The following is a 26,214-nucleotide window of genomic DNA, read 5'->3' as shown; positions in this document are numbered from 1 at the left end:
CTTGAAATGCAACCGTTTAAGGCAGTTTTAATCAGTTGAGTTAATTAAAACAAGTTTTCAAAAATCTGTTATAAAAACACACATTTAAACGATTGAAACCACTATTTAACTAGTTGAATGAGTCAAGCAGTTGCATAACTAATTCAAAAAGCATTTCAAAACCTCAAGGCAGTTAAATGACAAACAACCGATTATCTCAATTATTCAACCGATTGTTTTCCCTTTGCCTGGAAAAACACTTTGTTTATTTAAAAGTTGTTTGATCAATCTTTGTGTAGGATTAAGAACTGATCTTAACAAAGATTCTAAACACCCTAATCTAAACCCAAACCAAAAAGCAGCACAGCTTCAGACTTGATGTGGATTTTGTTGGGTCTATTAATGTCTAAGTTCAATAGGGGATGGGTGAATTGAACATATAAATTTTTCGCAAACACAAACTGTTTTCAGTATATCAGAGGTAAAAGAAAAGATTGATTTTAGAATGAACAGATTGATTCTTCAAAACAGTCTAACACAAACAGAACTGCACCAGATTGGGATTAAGACCAGATCGTGAAAGATAGCTAAATCAGATTGGTTCACTTTTAACAGTTTTAAAGAACACACACTATACCAAAAGAACAATCAAATTTAATCAACACAAAGCTTTAAGGACAATGATTCTTTTACATGAATTTTATGAAGAAACCTATTGGTTCTTAATTCAATTACAAACTTATATTCAAAAGTTTTGTTTATGATTAGAGAACTTTTCCAGATTAAGAAGAACGATTTTTATTAAGCCCAAAATTAACAGATTTGATTTGAAATGAACAGATTTCGTTTTTGACAGAATTAAGCAAAACCAGAAACAAGTGGTTTTATACTGGGTCACTCATCAAGAGCTACGTCCAGTTCACCTTACTCCAAGGTGGAATCCACTAAAACAGATACAATCAATTATAGCATACACAACAGCTCTTGAACCCTTCAAGAACTTCAACAAACACTACTGAAAAACACTATTCCAGCACACCTTGCACTCCAAGAAACCCTATCAAGAGTGACTAACACTTAGACCTATTACAAGAACGAATAAGGAAAAGATTACACCTGAAATTGTGTTGCAAGAACATAAACCAGTTGTTCTATTTGCTCCAAGATAGTACCAACACCTTCATCCAGCACAAGGTTCTTTAAGAACAATCACACATCTATTGAAAAACCTTTGCAAAACCTTTCCAATTCTCTTTCTCACACAATAAATGTTTTATCTCTGTTAAAATTGTGATTGCTCAGCATCCCTTCAAGTGAGAAGGGCATTTTATTTTATAGAGAACAATTTCTAACCACTTTTCAAAAAACAGTTTCAGAGCAGTTTAAAAAACAACAAATTGATTTTAAAAACAACAGGTTAAATGTTGACAAAACTGCCAGCTCAGCTTAACTGAAATAACAGACTGAGCTTTACCTTTGGTGCCCTAACTGAATTTCGAAAACCCTTTCAGCAGAGCAAAAATAAACCTATTGTTTCTCAAGAAAACAGATTTATTTTTGTACTGAATCAAACCTTTTAAGAAAACTTTAAAAAGCTTTTCCAAAACCATTTAACCACATCATGTGCTTGATCTTACTACCTTGATTTGGCATCTAGGATGGGTCATGCAGCAAAAGGCAACCTTGAATACACACAAATCTAAAATACAGGATCATCTAAGACACATTGCAACCTTCAAAGCAAACTAGCTAAAGACTACATCAAACACACCAATGCAAGGTAAAGATGTGCTTCATCCATCTCCAACAATCTCCCCCTGTTTGATGGAGAAAAAAACCCCTTTGCTTTGCATACTTGATGACCGAAACTGCACTGTACTAGCTTCCAAGCAAACTGCACAACAACATTTAGAGATAAAACCAGAATATAACAGTATATGAGTTTTGTGTTACCTCCCTGCAGCTTGAACCAAATCATCAACTTATGTGAGCAATCTTTCATCTGTCCTTCTCCCCCTTTGGGTTCATCAAACAGAGTAGAACATTGAATAAAAGAAGCACACCATAGACATGCATAACAGTTCAAACTAAAACCAGTTTATAGGTCTATTACAAACCAAAACAGAATGAAATCGGTGCAGAAAAAAAAAACAGAAAACCCAATTGTTCAACAAGACATAAAGGATAAAAACTTTGAGAAGATCACTTGTTATAGTGGTAGAGCTCGGCTAGCTGCTCCTGAACTCCTTCAATTTGGTCATCCAAGTGTTGAAACCTGGCTTAAGTCATTTCATAGTATTCCTTTTGGTCGTGTGTGAGTGTATCCAGCCTGCTCAGAACTTGCCTTTCGAACATGGATAGAGGTTCACCTCTATGCACAGGTTCCTGATATGCAACCAATGCATTTTTGGCTTGTAGCAGCAACATCCTCATTTACGAAAGAGTGAACTGGTGACTCATCCATGTGCTGCACACCATCAACATTTTCTTCTTCTTCATCTCCTGGATTAGCTGCTTCATTCTCAGCTCTATTTGCAGCATTCCTTCGAAAGATCCAACTGTCTTCCTCCTTTTGGAACCCCATTTTCAAGAGAGTGGAGTTGTCTATTTCACTTGCTGCCTTAATGGTGTCATTTCTCTCATTTGCAGTATCAACTTCAAAATAGTCAATTAGTTTTGATACAAAAATTGCATGTGGAAAGCGATAATCGGGAAGCCTTGTGGATTTGAGCATATGCTCTACCATTGTACTTACCCAATTTACCTTGAGTTGATTCATCATACAGTATAGCAGAATCAAATCTTCTTCATGAAAAGTAGCATGATTGCTTCCTCTAGGAGTAAGTTGCCAAGCAATTATGTAGGCTAGAAGTCTTAGAATTAAGGTCAGATTACCAGCATGAAATCTAGCTACTGGTTTAGGAGGATTTCTAACACAGCTCCTATAAAACTGCATCTTGTTGAATCCTTGAATTCCAGCAGTATTCCCTTTGCTAACTTTCATTCCTAAATACTTGATTCCTCCCACATTGCTCCATATTTCCCTTGTAATTTTTAGCTTCACTCCTTTCACATGGGAAACAAGGTTCTTGCCATCTTGAATGAGGTTGCTGTAGAACACCTTCATCAGGTCTGGATAGATATTTCCAGTCATTTCCAAGAAGCTTTTCAGTTTTTGATGCTTGAGCAGAGTTTTTGCTTCAGTCAGATTTTCTTCCCGCAACCATGAGAATTCCAACACCTTAGGCACATTGACTTGCTTTCTGCTTGTCTCGTGTATGAACCTTGTCATAGCTTCAAAATCTCCAGCAAACCAATTTTCCAGAATGCCTTGGCTATTGTTAGGTTGCTCTTTGAGTTTCTTCTTTCTGTGTGATGAGGATGCCATGCTTTATCTGTTGTTACCTGCACCTGTTTATCAATGGACAATCCCAGCTGGAGAGAGAATCAGTAACAATTCACATGTTCAAGGAAAACAGAAATTAATACTGTAAACGTTTTGAACCTGGACAACTTGTAGTAGGAATGAGAGAGTGTGAAAAACAATTGATTAATGCCAGATTTATATAGGGCTTAAATCATATTTCAAAAAAAATCACAAGTTTTAAAAGGAATCAATTCAATCAGATCTTCTACAGATTTTATTCTTGTGTGGTACAACAGGTGCAGGTGTTGATTGACGCAAGAATATATTGGAACCAGATTTCAGTTTAGCAAATCAAATCTGTTGCACCTACAAGATATCAAATCAGTTAGAATATCCACATATGATTGTCATAGACCTGCTGGTTAATAACCGTAAAAGCAGTCAAAGATCAAGGAGAGAGAGAGAGAAAAGTAAATATTTCTCTTTCCTAGTCACAACTGTGATTCTAAAACAGAGAGAGAACACATTAAAATATAAAATAACAGATTGAAATTTTTACTGCAGAGGACAATTAAGCTAATGATACCCAATTCATTTAGAAGAAAATAAAACCTATCTTTAGCAAGAAGTTTAGTAAAAAGATCAGTCAATTGAAATTCAGTGCCAATGAATTTGATATCACAAGTTCCATTAGCTATATGTTCTCTTAGAAAGTGATGTATAATTTCAATATGTTTAGTTTTTGAATGCATGACAGGATTCTTAGACAGATTTATAGCACTAGTGTTATCACAATTTATAGGTATCTTGTTTAATAGAATCCCAAAGTCTCTTAGTTGCTGCCTTAGCCATAAGGTTTGAGCACAACAACTTCTAGCAGCTATGTATTCTGCCTCTGTTGTAGAGAGAGCAACACAAGTCTGTTTCTTGCAATGCCAAGAGATTAGACTTGATCCAAGCATGTGACAAGTCCCGCTTGTGCTTTTCCTATCAACCTTGCAACCTGCAAAGTCAGAATCTGAAAAACCAGTTAAGTTTAAAGATACATTGTTAGGATACCATAATCCAACATCCTTAGACCCTTGCAAGTATTTCAAAATTCTCTTTGCTGCATTGTAGTGTGATTCCTTTGGATCAGATTGATATCTAGCACATAAGCACACAACAAACATAATGTCAGGCCTGCTAGTAGTTAAGTATAATAAAGAACCAATTAAACCCCTGGACTTAGATTGATCCACTGATTTTCCTGCACAATCTTGTTCCAGCTGGTAGCTTGTTGAAATAGGAGTGTTGATTGCTTTGCATTGATCCATATCAAACCTCTTAAGCAGCTCCTTGCAGTACTTTTCTTGACTTATGAAAATTCCATCCTTGAGTTGTTTCACTTGTAGTCCAAGGAAGAAATTCATTTCCCCTAACATTGACATCTCAAACTCACTCTTCATTGTTTTCACAAAGTCTTCACACATCTCTTCATTTGTGGATCCAAAGATAATATCATCCACATAGACCTGCACAAGAATAATGTCTTCTATTTTCTTCTTTATGAACAGAGTTTTATCAGAATTGCCACGGTTATATCCTTGAGAGAGCAGAAACTCACTTAGCCTCTCATACCATTGTCTAGGTGCCTGCTTCAATCCATATAAAGCCTTCTTGAGCATGTACACATGCTCTGGATTTTTATGATCTTCGAACCCTGGAGGCTGAGATACAAACACCTCTTCGTTAATGTAACCATTTAAGAATGCACTCTTGACATCCATTTGAAATAGCTTGAAACCTTGTATGCTGGAAAATGCTAAGAGTAATCTGACAACTTCAAGACGTGCTACTGGTGCATAGGTTTCACCAAAATCTATTCCCTCTTCTTGGTTATAACCTTTAGCAACCAGCCTTGCTTTATTTCTAGTGATAGCCCCATGTTCATCCATCTTGTTCCTGTACACCCACTTGGTTCCTATGATATTCATCTCATGTCTTCTTGGAACCAAAGTCCACACTTCATTGTATTCAAACCGGTTCAGTTCTTCCTGCTTTGCTGTTATCCAATTGCTATCTTGTAGTGCTTCTTCCAGACTTTTAGGCTCAATATGTGAAACAAAGGCCACTGTTCTGCATAAATTATTAAGTGAATTCCTTGTTGAGACTCCTTTCTCAATTTTACCAATTACATTGTCAAGTGTGAGATCCCTGGGTGTCTTCCATTCTTTAGACAGTCCTACATTCACAATAGATTCTTTGACAACATTTGAATTAGTTGTATCAATATCACTTGATCGATTCTTTTGCAGAATGGTTCTTAAATCATCCATACCAGGTTCATCCAGAACAGATTTAGGCACAGAACAATCTGTTTCATCAAATACAAGCAAGCAATCTTTTGTTATACACTCTATAAGCATGTCCATTTATAGCATAACCAATATGTATTCCTTCATCTGATTTAGGATCAAATTTCCCCAGATTGTCTTTACCATTATTTAGAACAAAGCATTTGCAGCCAAAAACCCTAAGATGACTAATGCTAGGCTTCCTACTAGGGAGTTTTCTTAAGAATAGGTCTAATCAAGGTTCTGTTAAGCACATAAGAGGCAGTGTATACTGCATATGCCCAAAAATATTTAGGTAAATCAGATTCATTTAACATGGTCCTAGCTAATTCCTCTAATGATCTATTCTTCCTTTCAACTACACCATTTTGTTGGGGTGTCCTAGAAGCAGAATAACTATGTGTGATCCCATGTTTTTCACAATACCTATCAAATTTTGCATTTTGAAACTCCCCCCCATGATCACTACGAATCGGTTTTATTCTATTTTCATTTTCATTATGCAGAACCTTAGCTAGTTTCTTAAAGGCCTTATATGCATCATTTTTAGAAGCAAGAAATAAAGTCCATGTATATCTTGAGAAGTCATCAACAATCACCAAAGCATAGTAATTTCCAGCTAAGCTAGCAGTCCTAGATGGTCCAAACAAGGCCATATGTAAAACATCCAAGGCTTTATTTGTAGAAACCACATCTTTAGATTTAAATGAGGTTGTTATCTGTTTGCCCTTTACACAAGCATCACACAATCTGTTATTTTGAAACTTTATATTTGGTAAACCAGAAACTAGTTCCTTAGACTTCAGCTTATTCAAATGATTTGTATGGATATGAGCTAGCCTCCTATGCCACAACCAAGACTCATCACTTTTAGACAACAAACATTCATTTTCAGAACAGCTATTCATAATATCTAAGAGATAGATGTTGTTTACCATTTTTCCTGTGAAAAGCACCTTACCAGAAGTTTCATTTGAGATTGTACATGTGTTGGTTTCAAAATTGACCGTGTAGCCCTTGTCACACAGTTGGCTAATGCTTAGGAGACTATGCTTTAGTCCCTCCACATATAGGACATTCTCAATTGTGGTTGACTCTGCAGTACCAACATCTCCTCTTCCAAGAATTCTTCCTATATTATTATCTCCATATGTGACGTGTCCTTCAGCTTTAAGTTTCAGATTTTTGAATTGAGTAACATCACTAGTCATGTGCTTTGAGCACCCGCTATCCAAGTACCACTAATTTTTCCTGCTTTTTTTCTGCAAAACAAAACAGATTTAACACATATGGTACCCCTTTCCAGTTTAGGGTCCAACATGATTAATACCCTTCCTTAGGAAGCCATTTGGCTAACCCTTTGGGAACAAGGTACCTTCTAGCTTTACATGTTCTAGAGATATGTCCATTTTTCATACAGTAAAAGCAAGATGCAGTATGCATAGTATTTGAACTGCTAAAAGAAGAGAAACCTGTTTTGGAAGGAACAAAAAAACTGGATAGCTTTTTAACATTGTTCTTCATTCCAGGATTGTATCCTAGACTATTCTTATTAAAAACAACATTTTGTGAACCCAGCAGTGTTTCAAGATTTTCTCTTCCTTTGGTGAAACTTGATAGTGTTTTTAGCAGATATTCAACCTCTTTTTTCCAATTTCTTACAATTTTCACAAGTTTTTATTGATGCATGCAAACATGTTAATTCAAGGCTAACCAAGTCAGTTTTAGCTTTGTGTAATTCTTCTTCAAGAGCCTTAACTTTAGGTTCCAATACCCTATTTACTTTATTCAGTTTGTTACATATGACAACCAATCTATTTGCTTCATCATGTGTTTCCTTAAAGGCAATTAATAGTTGATCATAATTTTCAGAATCAGTTGAATAGTCACTTACTGAATCAGATGCTGATCCTTCATCATTCACCATGAAGCACAAATTTGCTTCTTCACTTCCAGTTGAAGAGTCACTTGTTGAGGATACATCATTCTCTTCCCAAGAGATATAAGTTCTCTTTCCTTTGCCTCTTTCACTCTTCTTGCTTACTAATTTTTCTTTGTTTTGATTGTTTGGGCAATCAACCTTTATATGACCTGGTTTGCCACACCCAAAGCAAGTATAACTAGAAGAATTTGAGTCATTGGATTTAAAATACCTTTTCCTTTGTTGAGTTCTGTCTCAGTTCTTTCTTTTAAGAAACCTGCTAAATTTTCTGGTGAGCAGACTCAAGGTCTCATCATGTTCAGGATTCTCTTCTTCTTCTTCACTTGTATCATGTTCCAAGGTAGTTTTTAAGGCAATTCCTTTGGCTCTCTTCTCCACAGTTTTTTGTGCTTTCAATCTTTTCAGCTCTAGTTCATGCTCCATCAACTTTCCAAAGAGTGCAGTAGTAGACATCTTGGATAAATCTCTGGATTCTGAGATTGCTGTTACCTTAGGCTGCCAACTTCTATCAAGGCATTTCAGCACCTTTATGTTAAGCTCTTCCTTGTCAAAGACTTTACCAAGGCCAGTGAGGTGATTTACAATATGTGTAAATCGTTTTTGCACATCTGCAATACTTTCTTCTGATTGCATTCTGAACAGTTCGTATTCCTGAATGAGTGAATGCTTCCTTGCTCATTTCACATCATCCGTCCCTTCATGAGTTACTTCTAGTACCTCCCACATCTCCTTAGCTGAGTTACATTGAGAAACTCTAAAGAATTCATCCATATTCAGTGTAGATGTGATGATGTTCTTGGCTAGAGAGTCATATTGAGCCTTCTTCCTTTCACTTTCACTCCATTCAGACCAAGGCTTCTTTACTGCTTCTTCTTTGACAACATGCATAGGTATAAAAGGTCCACTGACCACTGCATCCCAAATACCCATATCAATAGACTCCATAAAAATTTTCATCCTAATTTTCCAGAAAGCATAGTTAACACCACCAAACATAGGAGGTCTATTAATAGACGCACCTTCAGCAAAAGGCATTTTAAACTCAGACATCATGCATACACTTGAGCAAAATACAAGCCCTATCTCTTGATACCAATTGTTGGGTCTATTAATGTCTAAGTTCAAGAGGGGAGGGGTGAATTGAACATATAAAATTTTCGCAAACACAAACTGTTTTCAGTATATCAGAGGTAAAAGAACAGATTGATTTTAGAATGAACAGATTGATTCTTCAAAACAGTCTAACACAAACAGAACTGCACCAGATTAGGATTAAGACCAGACCGTGAAAGATAGCTAAATCAGATTGGTTCACTTTTAACAGTTTTGAAGAACACACTATACCAAAAGAACAATCAAATTTATTCAACACAAAGCTTTAAGGACAATGAATCTTTTACATGAATTTTATGAAGAAACCTATTGGTTCTTAATTCAATTACAAACTTATATTCAAAAGCTTTGTTTATGATTAGAGAACTTTTCCAGATTAAGAAGAACGGTTTTTATTAAGCCCAGAATTAACAGATTTGATTTGAAATGAACATATTTCTTTCTTGACAGAATTAAGCAAAACCAAAAACAAGTGCTAGGATGAGAAGAGAAACACAAGAGAGTTTTTATACTGGTTCACTCATCAAGAGCTACGTCCAGTTCACCTTACTCCAAGGTGGAATCCATTAAAACAGATACAATCAATTACAGCATACACAACAGCTCTTGAACCCTTCAAGAACTTCAACAACTGCTGAAAAACACTATTCCAGCACACCTTGCACTCCAAGAAACCCCATCAAGAGTGACTAACACTTATACCTATTACAAGAACGAATAAGGGAAAGATTACACCTGAAATTGTGTTGCAAGAGCATAAACCAGTTGTTCTATTTGCTCCAAGACAGTACCAACACCTTCATCCAGCACAAGGTTCTTTAAGAACAAGCACACATCTATTGAAAAACCTTTGCAAAACCTTTCCAATTCTCTTTCTCACACAAGAAATGTTTTATCTATGTTAAAACTGTGATTGCTCAGCATCCCTTCAAGTGAGAAGGGCATTTTATTTTATAGAGAACAGTTTCTAACCACTTTTCCAAAAACAGTTTCAGAGCAGTTTAAAAAACAACAGGTTGATTCTACAAACAACAGGTTAAATGTTGACAAAACTGCCAGCTCAGCTTAACTGAAATAACAGAGCTTTACCTTTGGTGCCCTAACTGAATTTCCAAAACACTTTCAACAGAGCAAAAATAAACCTATTGTTTCTCAAGAAAATAGATTTATTTTTGTACTGAATCAAACCTTTTAAGAAAACTTTAAAAAGCTTTTCCAAAACCATTTAACCACATCATGTGCTTGATCTTACTACCTTGATTTGGCATCTAGGATGGGTCATGCAACAAAAGGAAACCTTGAATACACACAAACCTAAAATACAGGATCATCTAAGACACATTGCAACCTTCAAAGCAAACTAGCTAAAGACTACATCAAACACACCAATGCAAGGTAGAGATGTTGTTCATCCATCTCCAACAGATTTGACACATGAAAGCTCCCATGTTCAACAATCTCCCCCTATTTGTTGGAGACAAATCCTTGGGATGCTTTTGGAATGTTCTTTGTTCAGAATCTGTTCAACCTACATTCATGAGCAAACACAAAAACACAGGGTAATCTATTCCAAATCAAATAAGCACCAGAAACCAGTTCTCTCTTGGTGATTTCCAACTCAGGAACATCAGCCAAATCAGATGAGAAACCAACAAACATACATAGGTGCAAAACAGATAAACAATCGGTTATTTCGCAGGAATAACCTGTTGAAATTTTTGTTTATCATAGTTAACAGTTAAAAGCTTTCTTCAAATTTAAACCAGTTAAACAATTCATAACAACAATGTTCAAAGCAATAATGAAAGCAGTTAATAAGAACATTACAAAACCAATTTTTCCCCTATTTGTCTCATCAAATTTGCAAAAGGCAGGATTTAAAACAGATTTTAAGACAAGATATGCATATCAATTATACCCAACTCATTCCTTAGAGAATAGAACCTGTCCTTGGATAGAGGTTTGGTGAAGATGTCTGCAAGCTAACTTTCAATTGAGACAAACTTAATTTCACAATCTCCATTATTGATATGATCACGGATGAAATGATGCCTAATTTCAATATGCTCTGTCCTTGAGTGTTGAACTTGATTTTTTGTCAAATTTATGGCACTCGTGTTGTCACACAGCAAAGGAACTTTGTTAATCTTTAATCTAAAGTCTTCAAGTTATAGCTTGATCTACAAGATCTGTGCACAACAGCTTCCTGCAGCTATATATTAAGCTTCAGCTGTTGATAAAGCCACACATGCTTGCTTTTAACTGTGCCACGATATGAGGCTAGATCCGAGTAGGTGGCATGTTCCACTCGTACTCTTCATGTCTAATTTGTAACCTGCAAAATCAGAGTCAGAGTATCCTAATAAATGAATAGGAGAATGTGAGGGATACCATAAACCCATGGATGTTGTGCCTTTCAGATACTTCAGGATCCTCTTAGTAGCTTTGAGATGTGATTCCTTAGGACAAGATTGGAATCTTGCACAGAGGCAGACAACAAACATTATATTTGGTCTCCTTGCTGTTAGGTATCGAAGAGAACCAATTAATCCCCTATATTTGGTTTGATCAACTTCTGGTGCAGCTTCATTAGCACCTAAGTAGCAGTTGGTTGACATAGGCATTGCTGCAACTTTATGAGCTTCCATCTGGAATTTCTTGAGTATGTCATTGTAGTACTTGGATTGACATACAAGAATACCTTTTTTGGATTGCTTGACTTGCAGTCCAAGGAAGAATGAAAGTTCCCCCATCATTGACATTTCGAACTCTCCCTGCATAGCTTGGACAAAGTCCTCACAAAGTTTTGCATTAGAAGAGCCAAATATAATATCATCCACATATATTTGTACTAAGATAACTTTAGAATCAGCCTTTTTAATGAACAAAGTTTTATCAACCCTCCCTCTTTCATATTGATGGGATAGAAGAAAGTGACTTAGCCTCTCATACCATTGTCATGGTGCTTGCTTGATGCCAAGGCTTTCTTTAGCTTGTATACATGATCAGGATGCTTGTGATCTTCAAACCCAGGTGGTTGTGAAACATAGATCTCTTCATTCACGATTCCATTGAGAAAAGCACTTTTCACGTCCATCTGAAATAATTTGAAACCACTCATGCAAGCAAAAGCTAATAAAAGTCTTATAGCTTCTAACCTAGCTACCGGTGCGAAGGTTTCATCATAGTCAATTCCTCCAGCTTGGTTGTACCCTTTGGCAACGAGTCTGGCTTTGTTCCTTGTGATGATGCCTGAGTCATCCGACTTGTTCCTGAAAACCCATTTTGTACCTATTACATTCATCTGGGTTGTTTTAAGGACAAGGGACCACACATCATTTCTCATAAACTGAGCTCCTCATGCATTGTTGCTGTCCAATGCTCATCCTTGAGTGCATCACATACTGATTTTGGTTCAATCTTATAAACAAAAGTTGTATGGTTGCAGAAGTTTGCCATACTCCTCCTCGTGGATACACCTTTATTGATCTGGCCAATGATGTTATCAACAGATAGGTCTCGTGGGATTCTCCATTCCTTTGCCGGATCATCTTGCTACAGATTTTCAATCGGTTGTTTCACAGAATCAACAGGTTGAATTTCTGTGTTGTTTTCAAGATTCTTCAGGAAGATGTTCTGTTCATCTTCTTCTGTGTTGATCTTTGCTAAAACTTGATTAGATTTGTTAGTTTCATCAAATATAACATGTATGGATTCTTCAACAATCATAAGCTTTTTATTATAAACCCTATAAGCATGGCTAGACAGAGAGTAACTAAGAAAAAAACCTTTGTCTGATTTAACATCAAACTTACCCAGATTTTATTTGCCATTGTTTAGAATGTAGCACTTACATCCAAAGACCTTTAGAGGGCCTATGTTTGGTTTCCTTCCATTCAGTAGCTCATACGGGGTTTTCTCCAAGATAGGTTTGATTAGCACACGGTTCATCACATAGCAAGCAATACTTACAACATCGGCCCAGAAGCACTTAGGCAGGGAAGAATCATTCAGAATGGTCCTTGCAAGCTCTTATAGAGATCTATTCTTCCTCTCCACCACTTCATTTTGTTGGGGTGTTCTTGGTGCAAAGAAGTTGTGGAAGATTCCTAGCTTGTTGCAAAAGCTGATGAACTTCTCATTTTGAAATTCCCCTCCATGATCACTTCTGATAGCTCTTGCTGCAACATGTGTTGTGCAGCCTTTTTGCTAGCTTTTTGAATTCTGGATATGCTTCCTTCTTTGAGTGTAGGAAAAGAGTACAAGTAAACCTGGAAAAGGCATCTACAACCACAAGAGCATACAAATTTCCTCCAAGGCTCATAGTCCTAGAAGGACCAAAAAGATCCATGTGCAAAAGCTCAAGAGGTTTTGAAGTTGAAACACAATTTTTCAAATTAAAAGATTTTCTAGATTGTTTCCCCTTTTGACAAGCTTTGCACACATGTTCCTTATCGAACTTGAGTTTGGGTAAGCCATGAACAAGTTCATTTGAAACAAGTTTATTTAAATGATTCATAAGAATGTGTGCAATTCTTCTATGTCAAAGCCATGATTCCTCATGTTTTGTTAGAAGACAACCTATAGATGTGGAGCTGGATATATCAAGCAAATAGATGTTGTTAGATCTCTTACCAATGAGCATAACATCTTTTGAATTGGGCAAACGAATCTCACATGAATTCATTCTGAAGGTGACTTGATATCCTCTGTCATAGAGTTGACTGATACTGAGCAGGCTGTGCTTCAGACCTTCAACATAAAGCACATCATGAATATGCAAACTATTTTCATTGCCTATAGTACCTTTACCAAGAATCTTTCCCTTGTTATTGTCACCATAGGTTACATGCCCATCTTGTTCGAGAGATATGCTGAGGAATTTGGAAGCATCTTTAGTCATATGCTTGGAACAACCACTATCTAGATACCACAAATCTTGTTTTCTCTCCAAGCAACCCGACAAAATTTAAAAGCAGGTGGTTAGATCTGGTCCCCTTACGAATTTGGGTCCACGAGTGTTAATATGCTTCCAAGGAACCTTAGGATCCTTAGGAACCCATTTCAGAATACCTTTAGGAACAAAAAAATTCTTGATTTTACAGAACCTAACAGAGTGGCCCTTTTTCATGTAGTAGAAACAACAAACAACCGGTTGTTTCGACTTTTTAGCCGATTAATTTTTGGTGAAGGTTGAAAAAGGTTTTGAACATCCACTTTGTTTGCTTTGAGGGTTGAAGCCCTAGCCATATTTTCCAAAAACACATTTTTGATATGCTAACACATCTTCAAGATTTGATTTTCCTTTTGAAATTGTATCAACCGTTTTCACAAGATATAAAACTTTATTTTGAAGGGACTCACAATGTTTACAAAAACTTGGATTACATTTGCAAGATGAGTTTTGATAAATCAGTTCAAGGTTTTTGAAATCAACATTTGAATGATTTAAATCATTTTCCAGAACTGTGATTCTCTCTTTCAACATGTTGTTTTCACTTTTCAATCGGTTATTTAAAAGGGTTAATCTTTTAGCTTTTTCATTGGTTTCTTGGAAAGCATCAAGAAGTTGAAAATAATTTTCACATTTGTTGGAAGAAGATATACTTACTTGGTTTGATCCAGATTCTTCTTTGGCCATTAGACAAACTTCCATCTTAGTTTCTGAAGAGAATGAATCAGCAGGTGATTCTTCCTTGTCCATCAAAGCACTCCTTGGATTCTTGTGATATTTTTCAAGCGTATCCCACATTCCCTTAGCTGAGATACATTCTGAAATCTTGAGCAATTCATCAGAATCTAGAGCAAAGACAATTATATTCTTTGTTATACAGTGAAGGTGTTCTCTAGATTAAGAAGAGTTATTTTCAGGTATATGCATGTAGGCATTATGTGAAATAACATTCCAAATTTCCTTATCTAAAGATTTAATAAAGAACTTCATTCTTATGCACCAAATATGATAGTTTTTACCATAAAACAGAGGTGGTTATTCAAAGAAGCACTTTCCCCAAATGCAAACTTGTTAGCCATATGAAACAGTTTTTCAGAAGAAAAAAAAAACAGAAACAGGAACTTGAGTATTTTTCAAGGACCTAGCTTTGATACCAATTGTAAGAATTGATGACTTAAACAAGAGGGGGAGGGGGGTGAATTGTTTCATGAAAGATTTTCGCAAAGACTTGATTTAGAATGAATCTTTATCAAATAATCTAGATAAGCACTTAAGGAAAACAATCAACCAATCCAACATAAACAAATATCATAATTTTAACCGGTTAAAACTGCGTTTTAATCGGTTGTTTATTCTAGCAACAAAATTATCAAACAGTTATAGAGAGTTTGAGAGAAAGAGAGATTTACACAAAAGGTTTATACTGGTTCACTCACACTAGAGCTACATCTAGTTCTCATAAAAAACTCTGAGTTCCACTAGTAATCAAAATCATATTACAACACACATAGAAAGAGGTAACCTTGCAACCCATAAGATTCACTCACCCTCTTTGAAATATCAAACACCTCAAGACAGAACAACCTCTGTCTTTGTAGGATTTCAAACACACACAACAAATAAATGAAGTACTTATTACAAGTATCTAGACAAGGATAGAAAACATCTGGATTTGCACAATATAAGAAACTCCTATGATCAGAACTCATTACCACAACAATCTTTCACTTTGAAAAACTCCTTTCTAAAAAGAAAATCTCTTTCTTTGAACTCAAATCTGTATCAATACTTGTTGTATTTGATTATCGTATTTTGCTTTGAAAGAAGGGCTATATTTATAGCACTTGAAATGAAGCCATTTAAGGCAGTTTTAATAAGCTGAATCAGTTAAAACAAGTTTTCAAAAATCTGTTATGAAAAAACACATTTAACCGGTTGAAACTACGATTTAACTAGTTGAATGAGTCAAGTAGTTGCATAACTAATTCAAAAAGCACATTTCAAAACCTCAAGCTAACTAGGTGACAAACAACCGATTATCTCGATGATTCTACCGGTTGTTTTCCCTTTGCTTGGAAAAACACTTTGTTTATTTAAAAACTGTTTGATCAAGCTTTGTGTAGGATTAAGAACTGATTTTAACAAAGATTCTACACACCCTAATCTAAACCTAAACCAAAAAGCAGCACAACTTCAGGCATCATGTGGATTTGGCACATCAAAACTCCCATGTTCAACACCTATGACCACCACAACATGGCTTTCACACACCTGAGGTGCTTTCAAACACATGATGGACTGACAAATGCGAATCCCAATAACCAGTATCAATAAAAACAAGATGCACAAACCTTGTCATGGATCCCCACTTATTAACACATGAGTTCCCACTTAAACTAAAAGGTCTACTATGAACATAGAATGAATATACACTGAAAACAACAGTCAGTATCACACAATTTATGAACATACAACTTCACATTCTTGTCCTCCAATGACACATTTGTGCTCAAAATATGGTATATAACAATAAATGAACTAAATAACTTAGATAAAATTTAAATTGCTTCCATTGATCAAACAAATGTATCTATATTGTTCACATTAGGTCATAATAACTAACATTTTTGTCAATAACTATGAAACTGTACAATTACATAAAAATTACCTCCAATAAAAATCAATGACAGTTTACTTCCAAATCTTTCAAGACGGCTTGTCGTTCAACGTTACGCTCACCCAACACCCAAGACAAAAGCATTTCTTGACGAAACCGTAGCAGCTCCTTTTGAATAATAAATCATGGAATAAGTTTCCAATCACGAAACTGTAAATTAAACGTGTTAACTGATGAAAATAACTCTTACCATGGTGTAATGGGGAAAGGTATTCCCATCCAAGTGCTCTGAACCATCCCACAACTCGATATATTTGACAACTAAAATGGCACAATCATAATTGCATAGAAGGAAATAATTTTTAACCCTAAACAACAATTCAAAATAATAAGTCCAAAAAAATTAAAATACATATAAAATCAAAAAAATAACACTATTACTATCAATACTAACCTATTCGATTGTAGGGGAACCTTTTCTTTTATCAATGAAATTTGAAGACCACTCTTTTTAGAGAAGTCGCCAAGAATTTCGAATAGGTGTTGCAGTTGATCAACCTACAACATGCAATTTAAGAAGAATCATAAACAAATCCAAACCAAATCAATTCATTAAGCATTGAAAAACATCCAACTATTTACCATTGTTGTATTAATATTTTGTCGACCTTCAATTCCATCACCAATGGAGTCCAATACATGCAATTGCCGAGTCCGACAATTGAGTGCGTACACCCACCAGTGGTCATTGAATACGATTGGCACAAACACCTACAAAATTGTGCAAAACTTAAACTGGCAGTCAACTTGACCATTCTAACCAACAACAACAAATTTTACACAAAACATCAGTAATATTAACTTACAAAATGACAATAACATATTCCTTGATATGGGAATAAACTATTCCATAAAAAGACATGTAATCGAAAAATCACCATGAAATTTGTCCTCCATTCATGTTCATCTCCTTGATTACACGAGTTTGCAACAAAAAACTCTATTTTTAATATTATTAAAAACTTAAAACAACTAACAATATATTTAAATCAACACTAACCTCAAAAAATAGGTTGGATGAAAACCTATTCAACACTCCAAATTTCAAAATTTGATTCAGATTTAACAACCTGATTACGAATAACATAACCTACAACCACATTCAACATAACTATGTAAATAATATAAGCAAATACAACAAACAAAACAATATGTCGAATTTTACCTTGTTGTCAACTCTAGACCGTGACCTTAATGATTGCAAATTCAGCTTCGTCAAAATGTTATTTTGTATGTCCACAATAACACTAGAACAACATTTAACACGAAATCATCATTCATGCAATAACAACAAATCAAGTAATGACTAAAAGTATAGTATATTTACTTACCGTTTCATGTGAAACTTATACGCAAAAAATGTTGTATACATCTTTACAATATCCAAACTACATGAGCTTGGACCATCACAAGTTGCACCAGAAGAGGTTGGGTTGGCTCCAAGCACGAACCCAAATAACCATTGATTTTTTTTAACAAGAAGTTGTCAGACCTCTTGAAGTTGCTTATCCAAATCAACAATTCTATGTTGATTATCTGCAACTTTCTTTTGACAAACTTCATGTTGGTCAAGTAAGTTCTCTCACTCACTTGTACCAGCACTACCTTCCTCAACTCTCTCATCTGAATCAGCTAAGGCTTCTTTCACAATTTTTATATCCGCCTCTTCAACACTTACTGGTCAATCCCATACAATCTGAAAAAATAAATAACTTATAATTACTCAAAAATTACTACAAAAGCATGCACAAAAATCTTAAACAATAAAAGAAATACCTCAGCAGATAAAAAAAATTCATGTAACCTTCTTCCACGGTTATTTACACACGACCAATGCAGAAGTCGTGGAAAACCAACACACTCGACACGGTCCCCAACACCCTCATGGTGAACCGGCCACACCTATTTCCAAAAAAATAAAACAAAACTAATTAACATTTTATCAAAATTGTTCACCAATTCACTTTAAACCTAGTGTTAAAGTGGCAGATGTTGTGGTGGCCAGTTTTATGGTACCGTAAAACCGCCACATTAAACTTTGTGGTGGCCAGTTTTATGGCGGTTTGGGAAACTGCCACACGGGTATATTGTGGTGGTTATAAACGCCAGTTTATACGAAAATAACCACCACATTATACACCATTTTTTGTAGTGTCACCAATTCATTAATACAACATAATTGTACACATTTTCACTAACCTGCAAGACGACAACACAACCTGCCAAATAAATTTCACTGATATTCTTTTCCTGATAGTACACTTCTGATGCCCTTGTCAAACTTGTAGTTAAGACATTATAAACTGCACCCGCCAGTTATATAATTCTAGGGCATCTAAATTGTCTAAAGATTTAAAAGAAAAACTAGTAAATGTCCTAAAAGTCATAGGAACATAAAAAAACATAAACCAAGCAATATGTATAATCTACAAAAATCATCAACATTTTTCTTCGTATTGAAATTATTCTCCCTCAACTTTTTTAAAATTGTTGATAATTTTATTTCTTCCCCTTCATCAAACAACCTATTTACAAGACCTCCCCCGTTATTCTCCATTTTGACTTCCTCCCGCACAACTGGCAATCCTAATACAAAACAAACATCAAGAACTGAAAAAGAAACTAAACTTTTTTGAATCCTAAATTCCTTGTTATTTGATGCCCATCTACTTAGTAACTCTCTCATTAGGCTATTAGAAATGTCCAAAAAAATTTCCATTTGAACCATTCGCTTAAAAAGAGTTTGTTGTATCCTTTGTCGTTGAAATCTGCTAAGCTTATGGTTCACATGAACAATATATTGAGTCAACATATTGTGCCTAACTAATACCTGCAACATCACAAAATAAAATAATACCACTATCTTTATTTATTAAACAATGTCAATTCACAACATATTCAACTACTATGAACACAATCTAAAAAACAGTACCTTCAATTCAGCTTTTGCACGAGACACAAAATTCTTAGACAATGAACTTTCCATTCTCTAAACCTTCACAAACAATTCATTTAATAAAAAACAAAACCAAAGAAATACATCCAAACATTCACTTTTAACACAACAAGACAATGCAAAAAGTGTTTCATAGATCCCCACATAAAAAAAGAGGACCTAAACCACATAAAAAACAAGGGCTGACCACTTAGTCTTGCATTGACACACCAAAAGTGAAGTTAGTCTTGCATTATCCAATTCCCTAACCTCAATTGACCTCACTGGAGTCCCACTTGAACCCTCACAACACCAATAGCAATAACTTGCAAACATTAAATTTGAGGATGACATGACAGTGCATAAAGTTGTACACAAGTCCCCACTTCACAGGTCTGGACTGTTGAATTGCATAACCTGGATTCAACTCAATTGACCACATTCACTACAAACTTTAACATTCATCTGAACAATACACAACAATCACAAATATACCCAAAATGGCAGAGCACAAAACACTAAACAATGAAATCCAAATCAATTCAAACTTCAAAAACCTAAAAACCACAACACCAATCACTCATCACAAAAGTTTAATACTTTTTCAATAATACAAACTTTCAAATGAAAAAAAATATACAATAACCAAGTTTTAGACGAAGAATAATATCAATCATCAAAGAAGAGAACAACACACACAACAAAAAAACTCACGTACTAAAACCCTAAATAAACCCTAAACCACCAAAACCCTAAACCACAAACATCCCATTGTAAACCTTAAAATGCCAGAAAACCCAAAATAAACACACTTACCTTCTCCTCGTTCCTCGCACACCTTTCGCACACCACTGCAACCTATCGCACACCACCGCAACCGCAACCACAACCTAAACCCTTAACCACTGCCTTTTCGCATTACAATGTTGTCGCCCTTCGCACTACGTCGTTGTCATCGCCTTCACACTACGTCTCCGTTGTCGCCTTCGTTTTGGTTCGCCTTTCCCATTGATACTCTCTCCACGAACGCTGTATTCAATTGCTTGCGGTTTTGAAAATTTTAAATTTTCTGTGCCTTTCTAATTTCTCCCAAATGACCCAGCCACGTTGCCTTTCTCATTTTACTAAACTGCCCATGCCACCTAATCACCCTTTCCATGTCAGCCAGGTGAAATCTAGCGCAAACCATTTGTGGGTGTTGAAAAATCATTTTCCAATATACATAAAAGAACATAATCAATGACATCTTGACTATCAATCTCTAATTTTTAAGTAACAATATGTGTTTTGTAAAGGTGTCAATATTCAACATGAAATTTATTCAAATCATAAATAGTTGTAACAAACAAGTAAGTATATCCAATTATCAGTATAATTGTGCTAAGCTTGACAAAAAGCACAAAAGATGTCCCTATGAAAGCATCAAAACAACCTTTTAAAGAGCTCATACTATCCTTGAAAATGCAACCATTAAGAGAAAAATGAGGATCCCAACTAGAAGCACCATTTATGTGAATACCAATTGATATGAGTAATTTTAGGAGTAGTAGAAGAATGTGTCATTGAGATATTGGGTCAAGGAAGACTTATGTTAGAAGTGGATGAAGTTACTACACGAGAAAAAAAAAAGAGAAATAAAGAAGAAGAGTTTAAAAGACAATATGAAAACTATGGACAAACAATCTCAAAAGGGACGCATAAAAGATTACAAGAGAATATAAACAACATTTCTCTCTGTATTTCTCCAAATCTCTTTGTAAATAAAAATGTTTGGAAATATGTATGTACCAACGAAACAAGTCTTAAAATCTTTGTGAAATTACACCAAGTATACAAGTATACAAGAACGGGGGTTTAATTATGTGTTTAAACTTTTTGGAAAATTTGCAAAGTATCGTTTAATGATGTCTGGTCAGACGATAGTTATATCTGATAGATGATCTGTCAAAAGTTTTACTATAACTTATTTTATAAAAGCCCTCCTTTTTGTTAGCATAAAATGGTAATATGCAACGAACAATAGTTAAAGAGAAAGAAATATGTATGCTTGAAATTTTATACTAGTTCGTGATTCAATCCAAGTAGCCAAGAAGATGACCAAGGACTCAAGAGACAATTCACACTGTGAGTAGTCATCTCAGAAATCAAGTCAAGGCCCTACCAAATATCAGACAGACCTGACTAAAAGAACTTGGCATAAACTAGAACATCGACGGTTCTTTATTCTGGTCTTCTTAAAAGACAAAACCATGTTTGTAAATAATTTAGGCTCACTTTTGGGGTTCAAATTGAAAAATAGGCTAGAGTAGGTTCACATACCATAAAAGGGTGTGTACTTAGCGAAATGGGTTTGTACCAAGCCAACCTTTTCAAGACAAGGCACCTAGAATCCTTTGACTCTGAAATGGCAGTGACCTTTGGCTACCATGACCTATCAAGACACTTCAAGATCTTGATGTTTAGCTTCTCTTTGTCAAAGTTCTTTGCAAGGCTCATCAAATGGTTCACAATGTGAGAAAACCGTTTCTGCACATCACATATTGTCTCCCCTTTCTGCATTTTGAATAGCTCATACTCTTGGATGAGAGCATGCTTCCTTGCCCTCTTAACATCATTTGTTCCTTCATGTGTGACTTCAAGGATGCCCCACATCTCCTTTACTGAAGTGCATTGTGATACCCTGGAAAGCTCATCACAACTCAAGGCATCTCCTTTATCTATGGAATGCATAAAAATCTTCATCCTTACCTTCCAAAACTGGTAATTCACACCACAAAATAGTGGTGGTCTGTTTATGGAAGCACCTTCCCCAAAAGGTAATTTATCAGCCATTAAAACAATTTTCAGAAAAACAGAACTTGAATATTTTTCTAGAACCTAGCTCTTGATGCCAATTGTTAGAATTAATGGCTTAAACAAGAAGGGGGGGGGGATTTTTTGTCAAAAGATTTTTGAAAATAAGAATGAAGTTTTAACAACAATCACAGAAGAAGTAATCAAGGAAGCTAATCAAACAATGTAATTGAATCTGTTTTCCAAATTTCAATCGGTTGAAACTTCATTTTAACCAGTTGTTTATGGCAACAACAAAACAAAATTAAAACAAACAGTTTATAATGAATGAGAGAGAGAGAGAGAGATTACACAACCAATTTATACTGGTTCACTCAATCTTGAGCTACATCCAGTTCCCAGAACAACCACTGGGTTCCACTAGTAATCAATCACAGATTACAATACACACAACCAAAAAGAGGTGATCTTGATACCACAAGACCCACTCACCCTTTTTGCCTTACACACAACCTTAGTTAGAACACCCTTTGACCTTACAGGTTTACACACTTCACAAGTTTTATAAAAGAACAGATACAAGAATCAGAAAGGAATAGGTTACACCTAAATTTACAGGAATCACAGAGCTCCTTAGATCAGACGTTGAACCAATGCACAACTACTTAGCAATCTTGCAAAACTTGATTTGAATCTCTTTTAAAAAACAATTTCAATCTCACTGTAAATGTGTTTACTTGTTGTTTTTGAAATAAACTAGCCGTTCTAGGAAGTTAATCATGAGCCAAAACAATTTTGATCCAACTGAAAATAGATCCAACAGGTTTTTGAAAAGCTGTTATGAAATGTGACAATCAACCAGTTGAAAAGTCATTTTAACCGGTTGAATTAGTTAGGCAATTATTTAACCAAGACAAATTTTTTTTTAAAAACCTTTAATCAAGCTAAGTGACAAATAACCGATTATATCGTGGTTTTAATCGGTTGTTTTTCTCTTTGCTTAGAAAACACTTTTCTCTTTTAAAATAGATTGAACCAACTTGTGCAAGGGACTAGGAATGATCTTTACCAGAATTCTAAACACCCTAGACTAAGCTCAAACTAAAAGAAACAAAGCTTCAACCTTCAACACAAATTTGAATCATCAAAGCTCCTATGTTCTACATCTTCAACAACAAAGCTTTGGAATCTGGGAGAATTCTCTTGTATCTCCATTAGTATCATGGAATCTGATCCATATACCAAACTGAAAGGCGTCTCTTTAGTTGTCGATTGCGGGTCGTGTGATAGGACCACAGGATTTTGGGAATTTCTTCTGACCAAGTTCCCTTTTCCTTTTCTAATCTCCTCTTCAACCATCTTAGTAGGACCCTATTAGCTGACTCAGCCTGGCCATTCTTCTAGGGGTCTTCTACCGAAGCGAACACCTGCTTTATCCTAAGCTCCAAGCACAAATTGCCCAACTGTTGACTAGAGAATTGAGTTTCGGTGTTGGACACTAAGTGTCTCGGAACCCCAAAACGGCACACAATGTTCTTCCACACAAAATGATGGACCTTATGAGCAGTTATTTGTGCAACTGGCTCAGCTTGAATCCACTTGGTGAAGTATTCAATGACCACAATGAGGTACTTCATCTAACGTATTGCCAAAGGGAAAGGGCCTAAAATGTCTATCCCCGTGTATGGAAGGGCCATGGGCTATAAATCGATCGCAGCTCCTCGATTGGTGCATGGCACCAATCAGTGTGCTTCTGGCATTGCTCACAGCGTTGAACATATCTCACAATCCCCTTTCATCGTTGGCCAACAATACCTAGCTTGGATGACTTTCAATGAGAGAGCTCATCCAACTATGTGGCTACCGCTAATGCCCTCGTTAAGCTCAGCCATTATGCGTTGATGTGATTCCAATAACATGATGGAGATATGATATGAACATGTTATGGATTCAATAAGAGTTGGAAAATGATTAGGAACTTTTTAAGAATTGGATCAATGTTCTTAACATTCAAGAACTCACCAAAACACAACACCCAAGCCAAACTCACATAGAAACCCATTTTGAACAACAAACCCATGGATAGAAACTCAAGAACACAAGATATAGCATTTATACCCATGGAGGACGTGACCAAAACAGCAAGAACAACCAATTTGCACCGATTAAAATTGAATATAAGTGCAACAAATGAAAGAGGACATCATAAGGAAGAGATTGCACTGATTGAAAGTGCAAAAAAAACAGGTAGAACAAAAATGGGTAATTTGGAATGAAGGGAAAATGGACTTATGTGGATGAAGCTCTTGGAATGTGCACGCCACTTGAAGGATGGTTGGCTTCAAGATGAGTGTTGTTGCCGCCACTTTAGAGCCCAAGAATTCAATCAAGATAAGACTAGAAGAGAAGAAGACACAAGTCTCTCTTAATCACTCACCAATTTGGTAGAGGTTCAATACTCTCAAAATCAATCTTATTATTTCAAAGACCTAAGCACCCCTTTTATAATAGAGAGGGCTGGTCACAAAGTACAAGAGAAGCTTTTAAAAGGTCACCTTCAAACTCCTTCCATTCTAGCGCCTAAAGGAGTGTGAATAGACAACTTTCTAGTTTCTTCCTAAAAACTAATGCCTAAGGTACTTACAAAAGATGTATCTTTTTGGTTTCCCTCTTAGTACCTTCCTAAACACTACTCCTATATGTTTTACAATTTTATACAAAAGAAATTACAAAGAAAGATATTAATTGGAGCCCATTCTTGAATGCTTGTAGTCTTCTTGTTGGCTTTGGGCTTGATCCTCTCTTTATTTAATTCTTCTTTAATTTTTTAGAAGACTAGAAGGAAGAACTTTAAATGTTTGGGTGGATGGCCTCTTCCTCCATTTAAAATCCTTTTCTTTTTGATCTCCATCATGTGGGCACACTGATCTCCAATTACACATGTGAGGATCGAGTGGGTATAACCGTGACAAAAAAGGTTTCCCTCTATCAGGGTATACCGCTCTGCATTCCTCTTAACAATCCTGGCCTCCAGAGGCTCGGTGGGAAGTAACCCATCAGTGAGGTAACGCTTATAGGGTGTTATCCAAGTGTTTGTGGTGTCGACCTGCAGAACTTCAAGAAACTCATCCCCCAATAACCCATGGGTGGTTATTCTTGGGAATTTCAGGGTTACTTGAATCATCGATCGATGCCTTCTTACCTTTCCTGAGCTTATCCCTAAGACCTCCAAGTGGTCGACTTCGGACAACCCTTCTACAACTGTCCGGGGTGACTTCAATGTCTCCAGGATCACTGACCTCTACCATCCTCCCTCCCCTAAGCTAGCTAGCTTAGATAATAGGTCTGCTAGAGAGTTTTGCTCTCACAAAACTTATACAAGGTCAAACGTAGAGAAAGTTGCTCTCAAGATCCTTACATACTTGAGGTAATAAGCTAGTTGTGGGTCCTTGGCCTGATACTCGCCTGGGACTTGTCCGATGATGAGCAATGAGTCACTCTTCACCAGCAGGCTCCAAGCTCCCAACTCTTTGGCTAACAACATCCCTGCTATCAAGGCTTCGTACTTAGCTTGATTGTTGCTTGCTTTAAACGCAAACCTAAGGGCTTGCTCGATTAAGAGCCTGCTTGGTCCTTCTAAAATGACCCCAACTCCACTCCTTTGTTGGTTGGGGATCCGTCTACCGAAAGGATCCACTGGAAGTCACCGGGATCGGGCTGAGAATCCTCAGACGAAAGTTCTACCATGAAGTCGACATATACCTAACCCTTAGTCGGCCCTCATGGTTAATATCGTATGTCGAACTCGGATAGATCAACTGCCCAGCGGACTATCTGACCTGCTATATCAGGCTTTTGGAGGACCTTACGTATGGGAAGGTCGGTCAAGACAATAACGGTAATGCCCTGAAAATAATAGCGAACCCGTCAATCTGCGAATACCACAGTTAGGGAAGCCTTCTCGATAGCTTGGTACCGAATCTCTGGTCCCTGCAACACCTTGCTTACGAAATAGGATCGCTTTTAAACCTTATCCCGATCTTGCAAAAGGATCAAGCTGATTTCCCGATCTTAATCACAAAATAAAGATGAATGGGAATTCCTAGGACTGGCTTACC

General features: G+C 36.1%; 1 protein-coding gene across 1 annotated transcript; it reads right to left on the bottom strand.

Annotated features, from left to right (window-relative positions):
* Positions 1-21,724: 21,724 nt before the first annotated feature.
* Positions 21,725-25,404, bottom strand: LOC150025545 (uncharacterized). Its single transcript, XM_090294090.1, has 2 exons — positions 25,299-25,404; positions 21,725-22,020 (listed from the first exon to the last, which is right to left on the bottom strand). Exons 1-2 carry the CDS (start codon positions 25,402-25,404, stop codon positions 21,725-21,727), a joined length of 402 nt encoding a protein of 133 aa, XP_090150216.1.
* Positions 25,405-26,214: the final 810 nt, after the last annotated feature.

The sequence above is a fragment of the Phaseolus vulgaris genome, chromosome 8, assembly GCF_051622355.1.
Source record: "Phaseolus vulgaris cultivar YP4 chromosome 8, ASM5162235v1, whole genome shotgun sequence".
Lineage (NCBI taxonomy): Eukaryota > Viridiplantae > Streptophyta > Magnoliopsida > Fabales > Fabaceae > Phaseolus > Phaseolus vulgaris.
This window is presented reverse-complemented; position numbering and strand designations above follow the sequence as displayed.